The sequence below is a fragment of the Sciurus vulgaris genome (assembly GCF_902686455.1).
Source record: "Sciurus vulgaris genome assembly, chromosome: 12".
Classification (NCBI taxonomy): Eukaryota; Metazoa; Chordata; class Mammalia; order Rodentia; family Sciuridae; genus Sciurus; species Sciurus vulgaris.
The window spans coordinates 105,052,293-105,075,829 of record NC_136473.1 but is presented as its reverse complement, the minus strand read 5'-3'; the positions used below and the strand labels follow the sequence as shown (position 1 = coordinate 105,075,829).

The 23,537-nt window shown below is 33.0% G+C and overlaps 1 protein-coding gene across 4 annotated transcripts in view; it reads right to left on the bottom strand.

The window, feature by feature from the left end:
- Positions 1–23,537, bottom strand: part of COP1 (COP1 E3 ubiquitin ligase) — a 197,487-nt gene that overhangs the window by 64,219 nt on the left and 109,731 nt on the right. For all 4 annotated transcript variants that reach the window (XM_079106964.1, XM_079106965.1, XM_079106963.1 and 1 more), the window contains 4 exons: positions 21,467–21,610; positions 20,666–20,774; positions 20,226–20,307; positions 17,869–17,985 (listed from right to left, as the gene is read on the bottom strand). In XM_079106964.1, coding sequence (XP_078963090.1) covers positions 17,869–17,985; positions 20,226–20,307; positions 20,666–20,774; positions 21,467–21,610 — 452 coding nt within the window. The remainder of the gene's footprint in view (positions 1–17,868; positions 17,986–20,225; positions 20,308–20,665; positions 20,775–21,466; positions 21,611–23,537) is intronic.

Here is a 23,537-nt window from a genome sequence, read left to right as displayed (position 1 = left end):
TCTTCTTGTGATCTTCGAACGGTGAAACAGTTCGTGTACTCCATCTCTCCTAGAAGGGCCTTGTCATTATTTGGAATTCACTTCCCATGGTTGCCTTGTGACCTCAACTCTCTGATGAGAGTCAAAGAGTTATAATTTTATAGCTAAGATAGCTTTCTCTGGTTAAAGTGATATCATCTTGTAGCTTTCTATATAATAAGCAGAAATATAACTTGGAACGTGAATCTTTTCTTAATATTTTCTTATCCCATCAATGGAGTGCACTTATAAACTCTTGTATACTTAGAATTACACTGATTCTGCCTAATGCAGTTTTCTTCTCATTCATACCAGTCTACAAGAGTAAAAGCTCACTCTCGTTTATTTCCAAGTAGCTTCATTTAAGTACTTCAGTTAAAAATTTTAATATACATGTCATCAAGCTTGGTCCCAAAATCAGCTGGCTTCTTCTTTATATCAGTAATACTATGTACCTAGTTAGAAATAAAGTCTGCTGAGGGGTTTTCAAGATGGCGGACTAGAGGGTGACTGCATCTCCTGGCGCTCCAGAACTCAGGATTCAAGAAGGGGAGGTATTGAGAGACTTGGAAGAACTCAGAGGTGTTGGGTTAGTCGCTCCCACTGGGTGAAGCTGGGCCCAGGCAGCAGGCCGGGACGGTGGGCAGCTTCTCGGAGGGAGCAGGGCAGGGCGGCGATAGGTTTTCCCCCAGCAGCCCGTTTCATTCCAGCAGCAGGCCCAATCCATAGCCAGCATCTTGGAGCAGACCCACCCAGTGAGAGGCTTTTCATGCACATCCAGTCCCCAGTGAGAGGCTTTCCTGAACAGCTCTGCTCCCTTTGGCGGAAGGCCCGGTCCACAGCAGGCTTCTCAGAGTAGGCCCGCCTAGTGAGAGGCTTCACAAGCACACCCATCCCCCAATCCCGCACCTGGCTACTGAAGGTTAGGAGGTGATATGCTGGAAATCTACAGGGACACTATAAGCCAATAAAGGAAATCTACAATATCTCAAGAGTCCCACTGATATCTGACCAGAATGAGAAAACAAGGGAAGAGAATGTACCAAACTAACCTAGATGCTATATTAATAAAACCCAATGACAGCATGGCAGAAGAAATGTCAGAAAGAGTTCAGAATGTACATAATTAAAACAATCAGAGAAGCAAACTAGGAGATGAAAGAGCAAATGCAGGCATTGAAGGATGAGATGAAAGAGCAAATGCAGGTATTAAATGATCACACCAATCAACAGTTAAAAGAGCAAATATGGGAAGCAAAAGATCATTTCAGTAAAGAGCTAGAGATACTCAAAAAAAAAAAAAAAAAAAAAAAAACAAAAACCAAACAGAAATTCTTGAAATGAAGGAAACAATAAACCAAATTAAAAACTCCACAGAAAGCATAACCAATAGGATAGAACACCTGGAACACAGAACCTCAGACATTGAGACAAAATGTTTAATCTTGAAATCAAAGTTGACCAAAAAGAAAAGATGGTAAGAAATCATGAACAGAATCTATAAGAATTATGGGATATCATGAAAAGGCCAAATTTGAGAATTATTGGGATAGAGGAGGGTTCAGAGAAACAAACCAAAGGAATGAACAATCTATTCAATGAAATAATATCAGAAAATTTCCCAAATCTGAAGAATGAAATGGAAAATCAAAAAGGCTTATAGGACTCCAAATATACAAAATTACAACAGACCCACACCAAGGCACATTATTATGAAAATACCTAACATACAAAATAAAGACAGAATTTTAAAGGCTGTGAGACAAAAGAATCAAATTACATTCAGGGGTAAACCAATAATGATATCAGCAGATTTTTTCAATCCAGACCCTAAAACCTAGAAGGCCTGGAACAACATTTACCAAACCCTGAAAGAAAATGGATGCCAACCAAGAATCTTATACCCAGCAAAACTTACCTTCATATTTAATGATGAAATAAAATCCTTCCATGATAAACAAAAACTAAAAGAATTTACAAAAAGAAAGCCGGCATTACAGAACATTCTCAGCAAAATATTCCATGACGAAGAGATGAAAAACAACGATGTAAATCAGCAAAGGGAGGAACTGGCCTAAAGGAATAGACAAATAAAGAAGAAACCAAGTTGTATCAAAAACCAAAAATGAGCCATATGACTGGAAATACAGATCATATCTCAATAATAACCCTGAATGTTAATGGCCTGAACTCATCAATCAAAAGAAATAGACTGGCAGATTGGATTAAAAAGAAAAATCCAACAATTTGCTGCCTTCAAGAGACTCATCTCATAGAAAGAGATACCCACAGCTAAAGGTGAAAGGATGGGAAAAAACATACCATGCACACGGACACAGTAAAAAAGCTGGAGTATCCATCCTCATTTCAGATAATATGGACTTCAAGCCAAAACTAGTCAGAAAGGATAAAGAAGGACATTACATACTGCTTAAGGGAAGCATAAATCAGCAAGACATAACAATCATAAATATCTATGCCCCAAACATTAGCTCATCCATGTATGTCAAACAAATTCTTCTCAATTCCAGAAATCAAATAGACCACAACACAATAATACACCTCTCTCACTGCTGGATAGATCTTCCAAACAAAAATTGAATAAAGAAACCATAGATCTCAGTAACACAATCAACAATTTAGACTTAACCGACTTGTATAGAATATACCATCCAACAAAGAACGAATACACTTTCTTCTCAGCAGCACATGGATCCTTCTCTAAAATAGACCATGTTTTATGCCACAAAGCTACTGTTAGCAAATACAAGAAGATAGAGATACTACCTTGTATTCTATCAGATCATAATGGATTGAAATTAGAAATAAATGACAGAATAAAAAACAGAAACTTCTCCAATACCTGGAGATTAAATAATAAACTATTATATGATGAATGGATAACAGAAGACATCAGGAGGGAAATAAAAAAATTCTTAGAAGTAAACAACAACAACAACAAAAAAGAAGTAAACAAGAACAAAGACACATCATATCAAAATCTCTGGGACACTATGAAAGCAGTACTCAGAGAAAGATTTATTTCATGGGGCGCATTCAACAAAAGAAGTAGAAATCAACAAACAAGTTAACACTACAGCTCAAAGCCCTAGAAAAAGAAGAGCAGAGCAACACCAAAAGTAGTAGAAGACAGGAAATAGTTAAAATCAGAGCTGAAATCAATGAAATTGAAACAAAAGAAACAATTGGAAAAATTAACAAAATAAATAGTTGGTTCTTTGAAAAAATAAACAACATTGATAAACCCTTAGCCACACTAACAAAGAGAAAGAGGGAGAAAACTCAAATTACTACAATTCGGAATGAACAAGGAAATATCACAATAGACACGAGTGAAATACAAAACATAATTAGAAGCTATTTTGAAAATCTATACTCCAACAAAACAGAAAACCTCGACGACATCAACAAGTTTCTAGAGACATATGAATTACCTAAACTGAAGCAGGAGGAGATACACAACTTAAAGAAATCCATTTCAAGCAATGAAATAGAAGAGGTCATCAAAAGCCTACCAACAAAGCAAAGTCCGGGACCAGATGGGTTCTCAGCAGAGTTCTACAAAACCTTTAAAGAAGAGCTCATTCCAATACACCTCAAAGTATTCCATAAAATAGAAGAGGAGGGAACCCTCCCAAACTCATTCTAAGAAGCCAATATCACCCTGATACCTAAACCAGACAGAGACACATCGAGGAAAGAAAATTTCAGACCAATATCCTTAATGAACATCGACACAAAAATTCTCAACAAAATTTTAGCAAATCGCATACAAAAATATATTAAAAAGATAGTGTACCATGATCAAGTGGGTTTTATCCCAGGGATGCAAGGTTGGTTCAACATCAGGAAATCAATAAATGTCATTCACCGTATCAACAGACTAAAAGTTAAGAACCACATGATTATTTCAATAGATGCAGAAAAAGCATTCGATAAAATACAGCATCACTTCATGCTCAAAACACTAGAAAAAATTGGGGTAGCGGGAACATTCCTTAACATTGTAAACGCCATCTACGCTAAGCCGATGGCCAGTATCATTCTAAATGGTGAGAAACTGAAAGCATTCCCCCTAAAAACTGGAACAAGGCAGGGATGCCCTCTTTCACCACTTCTATTCAACATCATTCTTGAGACTCTAGCCAGAGCAATTAGACAAACCAAAGAAATTAAAGGGATACGAATTGGAAAAGAAGTACTCAAACTATCCCTGTTCGCTGATGACATGATTACATATTTAGAGGAACCTGGAAATTCCATCAGAAAACTCTTAGAACTCATAAGTGAATTCAGTAAAGTAGCAGGTTACAAGATCAATGCTCATAAATCCAACACATTTTTATACTTAAGTGATGAATCTTCAGAAAGAGAAATTAGGAAAACTACCCCATTCACAATAGCCTTGAAAAAAATAAAACACTTGGGGATCAATCTAACAAAAGAGGTGAAAGACCTCTACAATGAGAACTACAGAACACTAAAGAAAGAAATTAAAGAACACCTTAGAAGATGGAAAGATCTCCCATGTTCTTAGATAGGCAGAATTAATATTGTCAAAATGGCCATACTACCAAAAGTGCTATACAGATTCAATGCAATTCCAATTAAAATCCCAATGATGTACCTTACAGAAATAGAACAAGCAATTATGAAATTCATCTGGAAGAATAAGAAACCCAGAATAGCTAAAGCAATCCTCAGTAGAAAGAGCGAAGCAGGGGGTATCGCAATACCAGATCTTCAACTCTATTACAAAGCAATAGTAACAAAACGGCATGGTATTGGTACCAAAATAGACAGGTAGATCAATGGTACAAAATAGAGGACATGGGCACAAACCCAAATAAATACAATTTTCTCATACTAGACAAGGTGCCAAAAATATGCAATGGAGAAAAGATAGCCTCTTCAACAAATGGTGCTGGGAAAACTGGAAAACCATATGCAACAGAATGAAATTAAACCCCTATCTCTCACCCTGCACAAAACTCAACTCAAAATGGATCAAGGACCTCGGAATCAGACCAGAGACCCTGCATCTTATAGAAGAAAAAGTAGGTCCAAACCGTCAACTTGTTGGCTTAGATCACACTTCCTTAACAGGACTCCCATAGCCCAAGAAATAAAAGCAAGAATCAACAACTGGGATAGATTCAAACTAAAAAGCTTTCTCTCAGCAAAGGAAACTATCAGTAATATGAAGAGAGAGCCTACAGAGTGGGAGAATATCTTTGCCACTCATACTTCAGATAGAGCGCTAATTTCCAGAATCTATAAAGAACTCAAAAAACTCTACACCAAGAATACAAATAATCCAATCAACAAATGGGCTAAGGAAATGAACAGACATTTCACAGAAGATGTACAAGTAATCAACAGATATATGAAAACATGTTCAACATCTCTAGTAGTAAGAGAAATGCAAAGCAAAACTACCCTAAGATTCCATCTCACCCCAATTGGCAATTATCAAGAATACTAGCAACAATAGGTGTTGTAGAGGATGTGGGGAAAAAGGTACTCATATATTGCTGGTGGGGTTGCAAATTAGTGTAGCCACTCTGGAGAGCAGTGTGGAGATTCCTTAGAAAGCTTGGAATGGAACCACCATTTGACCTAGTTATCCCACTCCTCGGCCTACACCCAAAGGACTTAAAATCAGCATACTACAGAAATAGAGCCACATCAATGTTCATAGCTGCTCAATTCACAATATCTAGATTGTGGAACCAACCTAGATGCCCTTCATTTGATGAATGGATAAAGAAACTGTGGTATATATATACAATGGAATATTACTCAGCCATAAAGAATGATAAAATTATGGCATTTGCAGGCAAATGGATGAAAGTGGAGAATATCATGCTAAGTGAGATAAGCCAATCTCAAAAAACCAAAGGAAGAATGATCTCGCTGATGTGTGGATCATGACACATAATGGGGGGGGGGGGCAAGAATGGAGGAAGGAGGGACTGTATAGAGGGAAAAGAGGGGTAGGAGGAAAAAAAAATAACAGCATGAATCAAACAACATTACCCTATGTAAATGTATGATTACACAAATGGTATGCCTTTATTCCATGTATAAACAGAGAATCAAAATGTATCCCATTTGTTTACAATAAAAATAAATATATAAAAATAAAAATAAAAAAAAAAGAAATAAAGTCTGCTAAAATGTCTTGGAAAACAGTAAATCCAAGGCTGTCAATTCTAAGCTGATGGAAGGCAATTAACAATTTCAGCAATATCTCTGGGTATCTTTGATTAGTAATGTAAAAACAGGTATTTACCCAATTTTTATGACATGGCAGATTGATTGTGTAGAAAAAGTTAGTGAGAACTAAGAAGTGAACTGGAAGTGAGGAAATATGTGTGCGTATAGTTGTGGGGAAGAGACCCCAACATGTGTTTGAGAGTCATTGGAAATGCTAGGGTGAAAGGTATAGTGCTAGAAAAAAAGGGAGTGGGAGAAGTGTTAACATGCCTTCCTATAGTCAATTCACTTCTGAATTCTTATTCTCTGACAAATAAATAGGTAAAGAGGGTATAAAGGTTACTGCCTGGCTGAGGGAAAAAGATTCAACATTTGGCGCTGGTGCTTTTGACTTTTTCCTTTGCTCCCATGAGGCTTATCCTCAAGAACAATGCACACTATTTTTTGGCAATGCTGCAAAAGGGAAGCAGTCCTTTAAAGAGAAAACTACATCCACTTCTACTTTTCACACAAGTATCTACAGTGGGAATACCGTAACATGGTATAAAATGTACTTGTTCTAATAACACATTACACTCTGAATACCTACAAGACAATAATAATAGGAAGTGACTCTAGTACCAACACCTACAATGACCCTTTGTTTCATAGTTCCAGGGTTTTTACACCCTGGAACACATACTATATAAAGACTCATGATGATGAAGGATACATCTTTTGTTTGGTAAAACATGAGAAAAGCTACAGTAAAAGTTGCACTAGAAAAGAACTGTGATGATATCAAAGTCTCACTGCTAGGACTATCCACATACATTAGACAATGGGACGATCCACGAATTCTCTTTATTAGTGTCTACTCATGCCTTGAACAGTTTTAGTATTCCACTACAGTTTTCTTACTTCATTTTGAAGATCTTTGCTTGAGATTACATGTGAAATATTTAAATATGTATTTCCATATGTGAAAATTTCTGAAAGCATGTGTATAATAAAAGTAATTAAGTGACTATGTAGATTTTTCTTTGTTTTCAGGCAAGTAGAAATCAGAGAAGTTGACAAAATTGGCACCAAGTACACTGCTACTCTAGATGTAACAGAAGATGATCTTTTAGACCTGTGAAAGTCATGTGAACAGCTGGCCTTTACTGAATTGCTAACATAAAATTTCATACATTATATGAAATAGCTATTGCCACAAAATTGTTATTAACAAGCTAACCCAAAATTTAGTGGTTTAGAACATTGATTTACTCTCACTGATATGAGGTACGATATAGGGTTGTCTGCTTTTAGCCACACTTGCCCATGCATCTGAAGGCTGATTAGGTTGGGACAAGCAGACTCTGAGCCAAGTATCTTTGTCCTTCCTCCTGCAACTAGCAACTAGTGTGGGCATACTCTCCTCAGGATGATGGAAGAGGGGCAAGAGCAAGCAAACCCAACTATGCACACACATTTCAAACTTTTGGTCCATTTTCACACCTAACAGTTCAGTCAAAACAAGTCACATATGGTGCTGCGGTTGCAGCGCAGTGGGAGAGTGCTTGCCTAGCATGCATGATGCACTGGGTTCAATTTTCAGCACCACACATGAATAAAAAAAAAAAAAAAGGTCCATTGACAACTAAAAAAATATTAAAACACACACACACACACACACACACACACACACACACACACACACACACACACGTCACATAGCCAAGCTCAGACCTGTATGGCAAAGTGACTTTCACAGAAATAGGGAGGGGTGAAGAAGTAAGACCATTAACACAATTTACTATAAATATTAAACACAAATCTTTCAACATCTTATAACAAAAGCTTAACACTGATTAATAGAGAATACTGTTTAAGTAAAATTAGTTAGAGTCTAAAAGGTAATTTATATGACAATATTAATGCAGGACCACTAAGAGACAGAAATAACTTAAAATATTAATAGCATACATATTACATGGATATATCAGAATGCCACAAGAAGATGAGATAATAAACACTGAATGAAAAGGAAGCTGGCTTAGAAAGGCTTTAAGCTCTTGGTTGATAATACTGAAATGACAATCTATATATTCTAACTTAAATTAGCATCTCTGGGCGGGGGGAGTAGTTATCTTTGATTTAATTCAATTAAGTCCTTTAAGTTTTCATTACGTTCCTGTCTAATGAACACCTTTAACTCAAACGTTAGTGGCAAAATGTTGTATTTTCTACAGCAGAGCTTTATAATCTAACCTCTTTTCAATACTGCCAGTTCAATTCTCATTAAGAAATAATCTACAGTTATGATTCATCATTCCACTATGATTAGGAGATATCTGTATATCTCCTTAAAAACGCACCTTTGCAAGGTGTGATAGTCAGTTTTCTGTTGCTGTGACAAAAACCTGGAACAATTAAAAGGAGGAAGAGTTTATTTTAATTCACAGTCACTTGTTTCCAATACTTCTGATCCTATGGTAAGGCAGAACATCTTGGGGGAGAACATGTGACAGGGTGCAGGACCAGGATCCCAGTATCCCCTTCAAGGGCATGCCATCAATGGCCTAACTTCCTTACATTAGGCCACACATCCTAAAGGTTCTACCTCCTCCCAATAGTGCCAAAGTGATGGACCAAGTCTTCAGCACATGAGGTTTTGGGGGACATTCAAGATGCACACCATAACACAAAGGGAAACAGGAAACATCAAGTGGAGGTTTAAATCAAGAAAAATGAGTTCTTTTTCTAAATGTTCAAAATCGTTTAAAGAATTTATATGATAGACTGACAACACACCATGTAATAGTAAGCCATATTTAGAAATAAATTTTTAAAAATCTCAATGAGGAAAAGCATATTTTCTAGAACCCTACTAGGAAAACGCATACATAGAGATAAAAACTTTTTTTGTCCTAGGAGTGAATATTTAAATGAGTAATAATCTTGCTTTATTCTGGCACTGGACTTGCTCTAAAATTTCCCTTACACCTAATTCAAGGTAGTTGTAGTTCAGGTTAAGCATGAGTGTTTAATGCTTAGAAAAAGGAATTCAAATGATACTGCTGATGCTGAAGCCTCATGGGAATGGAAAAATAAAAATTAAATCATTTGGATGAAGCCTCAATCTTTCATAAAGAAAAACTTATAGAGAACTCCCTTGTTTGTTCACTTAAATAATTTCCACTTATAACTGCCAAAATATAAGTAAATTTTAAGAGGTTTCAAGGATAATATCTTAAAATCACCAAGAAAAAGAAATTAGTATTAGATACATTTCTGTGAACATTTCTATGCTGTCTTTAGCATTTGCTTAAATTATATATACTTTATCTTTCCAAAACACTTTTTCTGATTTGGAAAAATAGCCTGCATACAAAAGAGCATATCAAATACAGGAACAGTTTCAACCTCCCTATTGCTACCACCCTGGTTAGGAAAATTTCTATACCCTAAAGTACTCCTATGTATCACAATTTTTTTTCCTCCACCTGAGAGGTAAGCATTATCTTTGAAGTTATATAATTATCACCTTTCTATTTTGATGAATTGGGCATCAATGTATATATGGCTAAATAATATATTGTTTGTATTGGATGCTCATGAATATAATAGTATTGTATGTTCTTTAGAGACTTTCTTCCTCTCAACATTCTTTTGTTACTCATTCACTGATTCATGAATCTATAAATTTATTCATTTTCTCAGCTAAATACATTCTGCAGTATAGATGAACTACCAGTAAGCATTTGTTTTCAGTGATTTGCCATTGCAAATGCCAATATGTATGTTACTATATACATTATTTAGTTATGTTTTTCCGAGGGCAAGATTTCTAAAACTTTTAGTGCTCAAGGAAGCCTGTTAAAACAGGTTCCTGAGGTCCAACTCAAAATTCTGATTCAGTAGGGAGGGTTTTATAATTTGCATTTTTTACAAGCTCCAAGGTGATACTAATGCTACAACTTGAATAGTAAAGCTGTGGTGAATATTTAACTTTCTTATTTACGGGAATAAGTTCACCATGCAATTGGTACACTAATGCTTTGTCACTCATGTGTTCTGAAGATCTTCTCCCAATTAGTGATTTTTAAAAAAATTATTTCTTTTAGGCAGTATTTGATGAATAGAAGTTTTTAATTTTATTGTAGTCAAATTCACACCACTTTGCATTTATATTTTTTTATCTTAAAGCATTCCCTACCACAAGATCATGCAGATATTCTCCAGTATTATGTACTAAATATTTGATAGTTTTAATGCTCATATTTAGGTGTTTTGATACCATGTAATTTGTGTATTGTGTGAGGTAAAAGTCAAATTTCATTTTCCCATAAAGGTACCAACTATCCAAGTCTGAAAATGCCATACTTTCCCAACCTTTAAGCAATATAATATTGGCCAAGTATCAAATAACTATACATTTATGAATCTGTTTCTGATCCATTTACATCTGTACCAAAATAAAACTTATTTTCAATTAACTTTCCATTATCTTTGTTTTAAATGTGTTGCTTTAAAAAATATATTATTGTATTTTGAACATTTTAATGACTCTATTAATGCATCATTTTTCCTGAGTCATTAACAATTCCCATTTATTGTAACAAGGTATATTTGAAGTTCAATTATCTTACTTTCTGTTTTTTAATTGACCCAAATATATTTTTTTCTTTCCCCCTTTCCGTTTTTGCATCCTTTCAGATGCCAGGGATTCAACTCCCTTCTTCCCCGATCATAGTTTCAATTTTGCACTTTGGTTCTATTATTTCAGTTGTTTCCCTAAAATACTTCCAAAGTATTTACACTGATTAGGCAATATTAGTTTTGAAAAATGCATGATCATATTTATTATATTAGTAGTAACTTAATAACATGCTGAATCTTGAAATATATCTGCATCAATTTAATAATAGATGCTGAATCTTAAAATATCTCTGCACTTTGCATTTAATATAAATATAAAATTTCTTGTGAAGCCTTTTTAAAGATCTGGCTACCAGGTTACTTATATAGCTTGGAAGATAAGACAGAAGATTTATTAGTTGCTGCAAAGTTAGTTTTATACTATAGCAGTCTCCAAAGTAGTTTTTTTTTGTTTAATTTTTTTAGTGACAAAGTATTAATAATTTACTTCTTGAACAATGGCTTTATACATTCCTCTCTGAGTTCATTTGAAAATTTCAAAATGAAACATTATTGATATTCATTTCTTTCTTATTATCTATGTAATATAGATAACTAAATACATATTTGTGAATGCTGACATTAATAAAGATTTGCTGAAGAAATAATTTATTTAAAGGGCAAAGGAAACAACATCATCCCTAATGACAAAAGTATAAAATAAAAGGAAGGCTTATGATCTCAAACAATTCTGAAATGTTATTTATTATTTGAATAAGATGGGAAAATACACTAACAGGAAACACCAAGCTCTTACATATCTATCTTAAGTTTTTCCATGGTAACTCCATAAAATAAAATCAAATTAGGTTTTATAGCTTCCTAAACTAAGGACCAAGTTCCTAAACTGAATAGAATTAATTATTCTTTGGTATTTGTGATTTCAGAGGGACATGGGGGATAAAGGGTAGTCCATAATCTGACTTTAGAGATCCACAGATATTCTCAAATTGTATGGATTTAATTTTCTACACAGATTAATCTTTGAGAATTCACTCACATTAAGGAATAACTTCTGTTCTAAATAAAGAAAAAATACTTATTGCTCTCTTCCTCAAGAAATGGTACCTATCTATCCACCCATCCCTTGTCCATTTACCATGGAAAATAACTGTAGAAGTATCAACCGTAAGGGTTCTCAGGAGGTAATTTAATAAAGTTTGGCCAAGGAGAACTTGAGTTTTATTTGTAACACATGAAAGTTAAAAATGAGGATTATAATCTTCATACTATAATTAAATACAGATAAATTTAAATGATTTCATAAAGTTTTAAAATGGAAGATGAGTATATAAGATTGGCCCAAATAGCTTTACTGAGAATTGGGAATGTTTTATAAAAACAAGCTTTACCAAAATTCTCATATGAAATTTCCAAAGAGTGAACACGAGGAAAGTATAAAGAATAGTGAGGCAGATCAAAGGGGGCCTAGGATGGAAAACAAAAGAGTCCAAAATGTTTAAGCAAAAGGATGACATGGGAAGTATTAAAGGAAATGATCTTGATATTTAACATATATCAATCAAACAAAACAATCAAAGAAATTTATTTTTTCCTTTTTAAAACTGACTTTTTGCCAGGCATGATGGTGCACATCTATAATCCCAGTGACTTGGGAGGATGAGGCAGGAGGATGGCAAGATCAAGGTGAGACTCAGTAACTTATTGAGACCCTGTCTCCAAAAAAAAAAAGGATTGGGGACGTGACTCAGTGGTTAAGGCCCCCTGGGTACAATCTCCAATAACAACAACAACCAAAAAAAAAAAAAAGAAAAAAGAAAAAGAAAATTGACTTTTTATATTCCAAATCACAAAAACTACAAAGCAGCTAAAACTGGAAAAACAAAAGGTATGTTAAGTATGAGTTTACTGAGAGTAACAAGTTTATAGTAACTAAAACCAAAAATGTGCATTAATAACATAGTTAAAGGGAATATTTTGTAGTACTCAGTTTATTCTAGGAACAGTATTCTTTTCCAGTAAATGTGTCATTAGCATAGTGCTATCAGTGAATTGCAATAAGTCGAGTTTTACCTTCTATGTTTATTATTGATTTTTTGAGGAAAAATATCATTACTTTTAAGAGAATAACTAAAGAGCATCTTCCATATTTACTGTATTAATTACAGTTTATAATAAATTACAAGATGCTTCAACTTAGTTTGTAACCAAATTTAATATTTTAACTAAAACTAGACTGCTAGGAGTTCTATTTAACTTTATACTTCAGTATTTGAAAATTCTACTCTAATAGTTTCACGGGGACCATGTCTTAGAATTTGATATTTTAAAAGAAACGTTTGTGAATTTGTAGTCTACCTCAAGAAAATTTTCATGCTATATATGCTCCAAACAAACATCTTTTAATGTATAATAAAAAGTGAAAGGGCAAAATAATGAAATAGAAGTACATAGAAAAATGAATACAAACACAAATACATGATCTAAACAAACACAGGCAAAAAGCTTATAATTAGCATGATGCATCACTTCCCAAAGAGTTGCACAGTATCCTGCAACGGGAAGCCAAGCTGTAACTGGTAGGTAGCTCACATGCTAATTTTCTATGCTTCATAACTACAAAAACAATGTTTAAGAAAAGTACAGCCTATTCCTCAAATCAGTTCGTTGTCACAAAAGATATTTAATAAGCAAAGCAACCTCCTCAGTATGATTCTGTACTGCTCTCAGTGTTAAAGAGTACAAAAAGAGAACAATATAGTTTAAAGATCAACAGGTAACAATATACAGTCAAGAAATGTTTCAATCATAACTGAAGATTCAACATCATTGTTTTCTAGTAGTATTTTTCCTGTGAATAAGCATGTTTAAGAAACAGAAAAGCAAAATTAAAGAAGTGCTTAAAAGTAAGGACCACTGGCTTCATTAATGTTTTACTCTGTTGCTAACCCTTATTTTAGAGAACCAAGTTAGAATTAAGTTCTAAACTCACTGTGCTAAAAATGACTGATGGCACTCAGCATCCATTCCCACCACCTTTTAGTGTTTACAGACTATGTAAGTTGGAAAGTTAAAAACTATATTGCAAGGCCCCCTTGCAGATATGAATTCAAATCCACCAATCAGAGACACTTATGTAAGATTTGAAATGTGAAAGTTCTGTGATCATTCTCTTGCTCTGGATGCTTCCATTGCAAGTGGCACAGCAAAGATGTTAGGATTTTCTGCTGTGGTTCTCCAGTGTTCAGTCTCTAGCTTTGTGCACACTGCAGTGACAGATTTATAATCCCTTGATTACAGCAATGTTTTTGCTCTCAATAGTTTCACTGTCTGAGAAAGAACTAACAGATCTCCTGCCCTATATTGTGAGCTAACAATCATTTTTAGTGGACCCACATTACTGAATGATTCTCCAGCCCTTTCAACAAGTAAGAGTAGACAAGAACTGCAGGAATATTTGATGTTCTGGCCAGGAGAAATTCACCTCCACATCCTCCCTACACTCATGTACATGCATGCAGGCCTGCATGTGTGTGCACACACGCAGGCATGCACGCACACACAGAAACTGACAGTGAAAAGAAAAGTATTACCAGTCAAAAAGAAACAAGATACAACTTCTAGTCAAGAATGGAAGAGACAATATTGCTGAATAACAGAAATTAAAAGAATTATGAATGAATGTTACCAACAACTTTAGGACAGAAAATTAGAAAACTTAAGATGAAATTGACAAATTCCTGGAGAGACAACAGCTACCAAAACTGACTTCAAGAAGAAGTAGAAAGTCTGACTATACCTAGAAGAAATAAGAAAATTAAATCCAAAATTTCAAATCTTTCCACAAAGTACAAGCCCAGATGAATTCTACAATGAAGTATATAAAAAATTTACAGAATAAATAATATCAATCCTTCACAAACTCATTCAGAGAGCAAAGGACTTCTACCCTACTCATTCGATGAGGTCAGTGTACTTTGCTATCAAAAAAAAAAAAAAAAAAAAAAAAAAAAAAAAAAAAAAAAAAAAAAAAAAAAGAAAACTTAGAACATGTGCAAACTGATTCTACTAATATAAAAAGTAAAATGGCCAAGATGAAGTTTCCCCAGGAAATGAAAGGTAGTTTAACTTGAGAAAAAAATTAATATTATATCCCATATTATTATAATACACGATGAAAGACACAGGATCAACAGGATCATTTCATTAGAGGCAGAAAGAAACACTCAAAAAAATCTAACACAATAAAAACTATTAGTAAATAAGGAATTGATGTAAAGTTACTCAGCCTGATAAAAAGTATCTAAAAAACAAACATTATACTAAACTATGATAAGGAAGCCTCTTTTGCTACTTCCATTCAACACTGTACTTGATTGCCTAGATAATGCAGTAAGACAAAAAGGAATTCCAAAATTGTCTTAATTTGCAGATAATATAATCTTATATATTTGAAAATCCCAAGAAATTCACACTAAAGTGACAAGAATAAATGAAGAGTAGCAGGAGGATTAGAATATAAAATCGATTACTAAAATCAACTGTGTTTCTGTATACTAGCAAAAAAAATAAAATTTATAAGCAATTACACTCACAACAGAACTATAAGTATGAAAAAAAACACTTAAGAACAAATTTAACAAGAAATTCAAGACTTCAACATAGAAAATTAAAAGATATTAATAAGATATTCAAATAGGTAAAAATGGTTAAAATGCCTGCAATGAAATATAGGAATTTATCAAAAAGATATCCATATTATGCATAAGCAATATTCAAGGACCACAAATATAATTCAGTATCAGAAAATACATAAGGATAATTTACTATGTTCACATATTAAACTTTACGATTACATGAACTGATGCTAAAAGACACTTGATAAAATACTGCATTGGCTTCAATTAAGAAAGAGTAAAATAAAATTATTTGAATTTAAGAAAGATTATTTTCTGAAAGTAGGCATCCTAAATAGCAAAATACTAAAGTCTATTCAATTAAATGAAAGAGAATGAAGAACACCATGACAAGTATGTGTAACATGGACTCTGGGGTAGGGGAGAAAATGCAATAAATCACTGGAAAATAAGAAACACAACTATCATTTTTGGCCAAAGTAAAAACAGATAACCCAAAACCTCTACTAAAAAGCTACTAGATTTAATAAGAAAAATATATATGATGCCTAGGTATCAAACATTCAAATAGCAAAAGTTTTGTGTATACTTAGCAAATAATATCTAATAAAGGGAAAAGAAAATTATATTTCATTTAAAATAACAAAAATTAAATGCAGAAGAAAGAGTTGGCCAGAAAGATCCAGAACCTAAATGAAATAAACTACAAAATCTCATTGAAACACAGAAAACAACCCAAACAAGTAGAAAAAGACCTTATACAACTGTGTAGGACCTAGACATATAATCATAACATCAATACTTTCAATATTAGCACATAAACAAACCAATTTTGAGGAGAATCCTATAGGGACATTGTCTAGACTCAGGAAAATATAAATTTTAAAAGCTTATGAAGAAAAGTAAATGATAAAATCAAGAAATGTATGAAAATTTATACAGTTAATCATTACTGGTATAAAAATGCCTAGCAACATTTTGAAAATAGCTTCCCATCTTCTAAGAAGGAAAAAGTTTGAAGATGTGCATAACTGTACATATTAATTTAATGCTGATAATATAATCTATCCATAAACAGTGCCTAAGGGTTAATGTGTTTATAAAACAGTACATACATTAATAACAATAAACTATGAATATACATTTTAATTGAAAGCATGACAAATATTAATAATGAAATAACTAAACAATTATTGTGCACCATAGTATAAGACCTTTATACATAACATCTTTCTTTCATAATCCTTGAAACAGTCCCAAAGGGCTCTAGCACTATTAAAAATAAACAAGTTGGAGACAGAAGTTAATCAACTTGCTGAAGACCACATCTGGTAAATATTAAAAAGAATTCAAACAAGAAAGTAGAGATTCATGGAAACAAGTAACAGTTAATCATTATAAAGAAAATTCCATATGCTAAGAAAAAGAATTCTACCCTACATACCTACATGCCCTCTTTGAATCTATGAAATTTTATCAGTATCCCAGTGAAACACAAATTCTGTTAAAAACAGGAAAAGGTATAATGACAAGGTTTAAATTATACTTTTCCTTTTCTTAAATTTGCTATTGTCCTCATATTATGGTAGCTTATCTTTTTCTATAAAACTTCAATGTTCTTAATAAACAAAATCAGATTTTTACCATGAGGAAGTTAAATTACAGGTATTCAATATTTTAGCAAAAAATCCAAGGAGGGAAAAGATATAGAAGATAAAGAACTTGAGAGTAAGGTAGCCATATGATTTATTTTCTAACTCACAACTATTTTTACAATGAAAAAGGGCATTAACAATAAAATGACAGTACAACAGGTATAAGGTGGAAATGCCCCATGCAAACCCAGAGAGGCAGTTATTCAAGTTAAGAAATGTACTTTAGCAAGTGATTCTTTGCTATGATACAACTATTAATTTTTGGAATACTTACAATGTTAGCATGTACTCTATGATAAAATAAAAGACTCTTATTCCCTGTCCCTAGATTAGGGTTTTATGCATAGTAGGCATTCAGTAAAAATTGCTGGAGGAATAGGCTTCCTTTAAAAAAAAAAAAAAAAAAAGCTATATTGTACCTAAACAACATAGCTTGTTTAAGTATCATTATAAGCCAAGTATGGAATAAGTAAAACAAATATCAGCAAATCCATCTCTATGTTTTAAAGAGATGACAAAACAGTGCAATTAAGGTATATCAACTACATGAATAAGAATGGTATATTTCTAGTTTAGAGTCTAATAATGAAAATAAAATTTATGCTTACAAAGGTAGCTATTTAATTTAAAATGTTTTTCTAGGCATGATAATAACATTAATCAAACAAGACAAATCTGCTTTCATTTCTTACCTGCACAGCCAAAAGCCAAATGGTATCTAGAAGAAGGGCTGAATTTAACACAGCACACATTAGCTTTTGCCTCAATGCTTGCTACTGAATTGTCTAGGTTGGTAGACCACAGCTTCACTAAGGGAAAGACAATAAAAACAATAAGAAATAAATACATTAGCAAGTACTTCTGTAACTTGGAAAGTTTGCTTGTTATGACAGATGTGTTGAAATAATTGGTTTACCAGAACCAAAAAGTATTTAAATTGAATGCCTAAATAACAGAACAACTTATTCGAAACCAACAAAGTTTAGCTTCAATGTTAAAATCAACATAAACTATGATTTTATACTGAGAAGAAATTCAGAACCCCAAGAAGACTTAAGTTAGGTAACAAGCTGGGCAAGGTGCTCAACTGTAATCCCAGGGGCTTGGGAGGCTAAAGCAGGAGTATTTCGAGTTCAAAACCAGTCTCAACAACTAAGTGAGGCCCTAGACAACTTAACAAGACTCTGTCTCTAAATAAAATATAAAAAAAGGCTGGGGATGTGGCTCAGTGGTTGAGTGCCCTTGAATTCAATCCTTAGTATCAAAATAAAATAATTAAATTAAATTAAAAATTTGACAGGTTAACAAGAAATTCAGAGCTAGGTGGCATATATTCATTTCATGTGCATTCATTGTAGTATTCTTCAAATATGTGCCTAAGTGTATACGCTCTGATAAACATCACATATTTTCATATGTAAGAATATTTTGGAACCACCTGTAGCAGTGCTTAAAGGGAAATGCATAACAAAGCATTTAGATTAGAAAAAAGAGGGTCTCAAATTAGTGACAGTAAACTTCACTTAAACTCAAAAAAGGAGAGGAAATTAAGGCCAGATCAAGAAGAAAGTATTAATGAACAAAAATCAATGAAGTGTCAATGCAATTCCTACCAAAACTCCCAAGTGTTTTACAAAAATAGAAAAAAATATATTCAGACAGAATATCAAGGGATCCCAAATATTCAAAATAATCTTTAAAAGAAACAAACATGAAGGATTCACCTTTCTTGATTTCAAAACAACTCTAATAGTCAAAACAATGTGGTAATGGGACAAAGACATACGTTAAAAAAACCAATGGACTAATGCAAAAAGACCAGATAAAACCTTGCACGTGTAGTGGAATGATTTCTGAAGAGAGTGTTGACACCATTCAATGGGGGAGAGAAAGGACAGCATTTTCAACAAGAGGTCCTGGGAAAACTGGATATCCACGTGTAAAAAAAATAAAATCATATCCTGTACCATATACAACATTTAAAATGGATCAAAGACATAAATGTAAGAACTAAAACTATAAAATTCCTAAAAGGGAAACAAGGTGGAAAGACTTCAAATCACAAATCTGATAAGTGATTAATATCCAGAATGTACAGATAATTCTTACAACCCAAGCAAATAAACCAAAACCAAAACAAACAAGCTGATTAAAAAATGAGACTAACCAAAACAAACAAGCTGATTAAAAAATGAGACTAAGAATAATTTTTCAAAGAAGATATATGAATGGTGAATGCATACATAAAAAAGATAATCAATAACACAAAATGACAGAAAAATGGAATGAGCTACCACTTTGTACCTAATATTAGGATCTTCAAATATATATAATATTATATGTAATATATAATATATAATATATATAATATAAAAATATATATAAATAAATAAATTAAAAGAGGGAAGGGAAGAGAAGGAAGGAAGGAAGGTAAGAAGGAAGGAAATAAGCATTGACAAGGATATAGAGAAAAGAGAACACTTGCTTGCAATGCCAGACCTATTCTTGCCTATCTAACCATTAGTCTGGAAGTTACATGAAGAAAAGAAAAAAAGGACAAAGAAATTAAGGCTACTGATGCTAATGAAACAGAAATTTGTCCATAGGGCTTTATAAATCTAATGGTGAGAAGAACCATACCAAAGAGCACAGCAAGAGTAACAGAAAAAGATAGGAAAGATGGATAAACAAGAAAAATAGAAAAGAAAGTTAATTAAACTGGCAAAAAAAAAAGAAAAGAAGTTTTGCCTTGAAATATTATAAACTTCATTAAGAGACTTTAGTATATACGGTAAACGTCCAAAGGACCTGGCTATAAGATGATTGTAATTTAAAATGTCATTATGTGATACAAATTCAGAAACATCATTATGAGGATGTTTTCCTACAATCAAAAAGAGAGACTTGTTTCCGGACTTAAATTATTTTTGTCATAGTTAATCAGTAATCACAAAGGAGTGCCATGAGACTTTCACTAAGTGTTTGTATCTCAGTCAATAAAAGGAATTAGCAGGAGAGGGTAATGCTAAGAAAGAGATTCACATAGTACCTTTTGCATCATCAGAACCTGAAGCTAAAAGTTTAGGATCCATCAAATTAAAGTCAACACTCCAACACCTCTTCTCATGCTCCTGGATGTAGAAGAAGACAAAGTGGACTCAGAATATAGATCTTAAATAAAGTAAAACGAAACAAAAAAATACTGATAACCAATTTATTGCTATGAGAGAGAAGGAAAGAGAACAGGCTATGAAAACAAAAGCAAAAACTAAGATACTGATGCAAAGCAATTATGAATCTTTTTATATATATTTACTAATGTTATCATTTTTGGAAATTTATTTGACACACTGTTACAAAGTCTACAAGTATAAAAAATATCAAGTAGTCCTTTCAAATCTGTAATCATAAAGTATATGAAGTTCTACAATTAAGAAAATGAAGTAAAAATACAATTCTTATAGCATATAACTAGTATCCTTAATTTACCTGATAGACCTTTGACCTCTGTCCTGTGAATCCATCCCATAGGATAACAGTGCCTTCATAATCACTGCTAGCTAACAGGTTCTTATGGTAACTACTCCAACTGATACAGCTGAAAGAAAGTTAAAACTTACTTTAAATAATAATAATAATAATAATAATAATAATACGATACAAAGAATTTTAATATGATTGGAAAGAGTAGCCCTCACTTAAAGTTCACAACCCCAATTCTACCCACAACACAACATAATTCCCAGATTTTTAAAATGAAAGTATTCTATCAAGTAAGGGACTTTACCCCTTTTTTCTTTGATCACTAGTTGTAAAATGGATGTGAGGCTACAGCTTTGGTACATGAGGAAAGCACATCTATCAGTGAAGAGAAAAATGGCCCAGGGAGCTCAAAGAATGCCATGGTAGAAAGCCAAAGACCTGGTAAGATTGCTTCACTTGTGGAGAATCACATAGGTCAAATAAACTAGAGTGAACTGGGTTTCTGCATTTATATACAAAAATTTTTGACTTGACCAATGTAACTTATGACTGAAATTTCAGTTAAAATATTCTAAACGAAGTCCAACTTAACATTTATGGTTTTAGCCATTCTCAACTGCTCCAAAAGTCTACATCCAAAAAGACTTCTGCTTTAAGTCAATAACACATCCTCCATATATACAGCACAATTACAGCACTCACCACAAAAGTGTAAGGAGTCTCAGGGAAAGGTAAAATAATCCCTCATTAATTATACATACCAATTGTTATATACATACTGCATTACACCAAGAAAACAATGTATACCTGATTTTGGAATTACAAGTCATTTCATTCTCAGGGTAATGAATATCCACTGCATCCTGGATGACTGTGCCATATTCATACACTTTAATCTTCTTTGTAACCCCAGCAATTGCAAAATAGTCACAATCTCGGTCAAATTCAATACTAAGGAGGAAAAAGTATATTGTTTATCTCTTAAAATCATTTACCTATCCTTGTGACATTTATAATAAAAATTTTCAGAATTTTATACTTTCTATTTTTAAAGTGAAAATTATTTGAACTACATGTATAAAAGATCCACTTGAAATGTGTTCAAGTTATGCTAGGCCCATGTCCAGGACAACACATCAAGATACACCAAATTATAAATGTTAAGAGAGCTAGCTATACATATACAGCTGTGCATGCAGACAGACTTTTGTTCCAGACAATTAATATGCTTTTCAGTTCAGTTCTACTAACCACAGTACAATTTAATGGTTTGAATGGTTTGGTATATTACAAACATGGCAAAAGAATATAATCAATTAATTTTTGCACAAATTCTAGTTATTTCTCTTCCTACCATTTTGTGATAGATTTCAGAGCACTTTATGCCATTGTAATAAAATACTACACAAGATGAATCATTGAACTGGGTGATGAAAAAGGGACAGTACATGAAAATGGAGCCATTTTTATCATTACTTTCCCCCAAATCTATTCCTTATCTCCCAAAGAAAAATGATCTTTTTGAATTACAAATATGTATTTCTTATACTACAAACAGGGGTAGCAATCCTTAAATATCGCCCTTCTTTTAGAGGCCATAACTTGGGGAATTCATTCCTTTCTTAGTGACTTTATTGTTTGTTTGTTTAAATACAAATTTCAAAGTAAGCTATTTCAAAGCAAAGTACAAGATCTTATTCACTTTGATGGAATTAAGATGGAGCCTCAACAAAATCATTTTTATATAATTAGCTAGAATTAGCTAAGTGTCCTAATGAAAGTTAAAATTGAAAAGAAACATCACATACATTACTTCTCAACATGATTTAAGCATACTCTCCAGTCATTTAGCCATAGGCTAGACTATAATTCTCAATGATCTACAATTAATTCTAATAATAATGTTCATGGACAACTCACTATTAAAACATTTTGCAGTACTAACTCATATAATCTCCTAACAACCCTATGAGGTGGTTATTATTTATTATTATCATCCACATTTTATAGATGAGAACAATGAGGATTAAAGTAATCTGCTCAAAGTCAACTATCTTGTATGTGGTTGAGATAGTATTAAAAAAAAAAAAACAGGTAATCTGGCTTCAGAGTTGAAGTCAACGATGATTTGTGTACAAGTCAAAATGTAAAGTATAAAGGTTAAGACTTAAAATCAAATAAAACTATGTATGAATGTGCCTTCTGCAACGATGTATGTGAATTTCTTCCCCCAAATACTTGTATATATCAAGTATTCATTAAAGACGTGTAAATACAAACACCTATGTGATGTCATATCCCTTTATTGAATAATTAATGATGAATCATTTAATAAGAAACTTACTCAGCTGGTGATGATGGATAAAAAAGGGTAAGTACACATTAAGAATATCTCCCTTCAACAGTGTGATGCCCATTTTTCATGAACTTCCATTCCTTAATTTTACATAATTTTTGTAAGAATTTCATTGTCACTATAGCACAATTCAGCAAATGTTCCCTCCAATAAAATATGACTATATAGCAATGCAATAGATTAATTTGTACCTCAATCTTAATTGAACTGCTGCCTCAGCTACCATTTGCTGTGCTGTAGACACTATTACAGCATAATTATCCTGATGGCAAATATTCATCTAGCCCAACTCAATTTACATTCACAGCCTCATGTCACTGAAGAAGAAATAATATCATATTTGGTAAATAACAAGGTTAACAGAACTGAAATTCTGTCTTCAACTTAGGAGGTTTTGGTGTGTCTGAGACATGTGAGAACTAGTTAAACCATCCTAAATATGTTTTACTCACCTATAAACATACACAGCTAACAAAACAAAGGCATTACAATGTTGTACCAGTAAAAGTATGCCACTAAAAA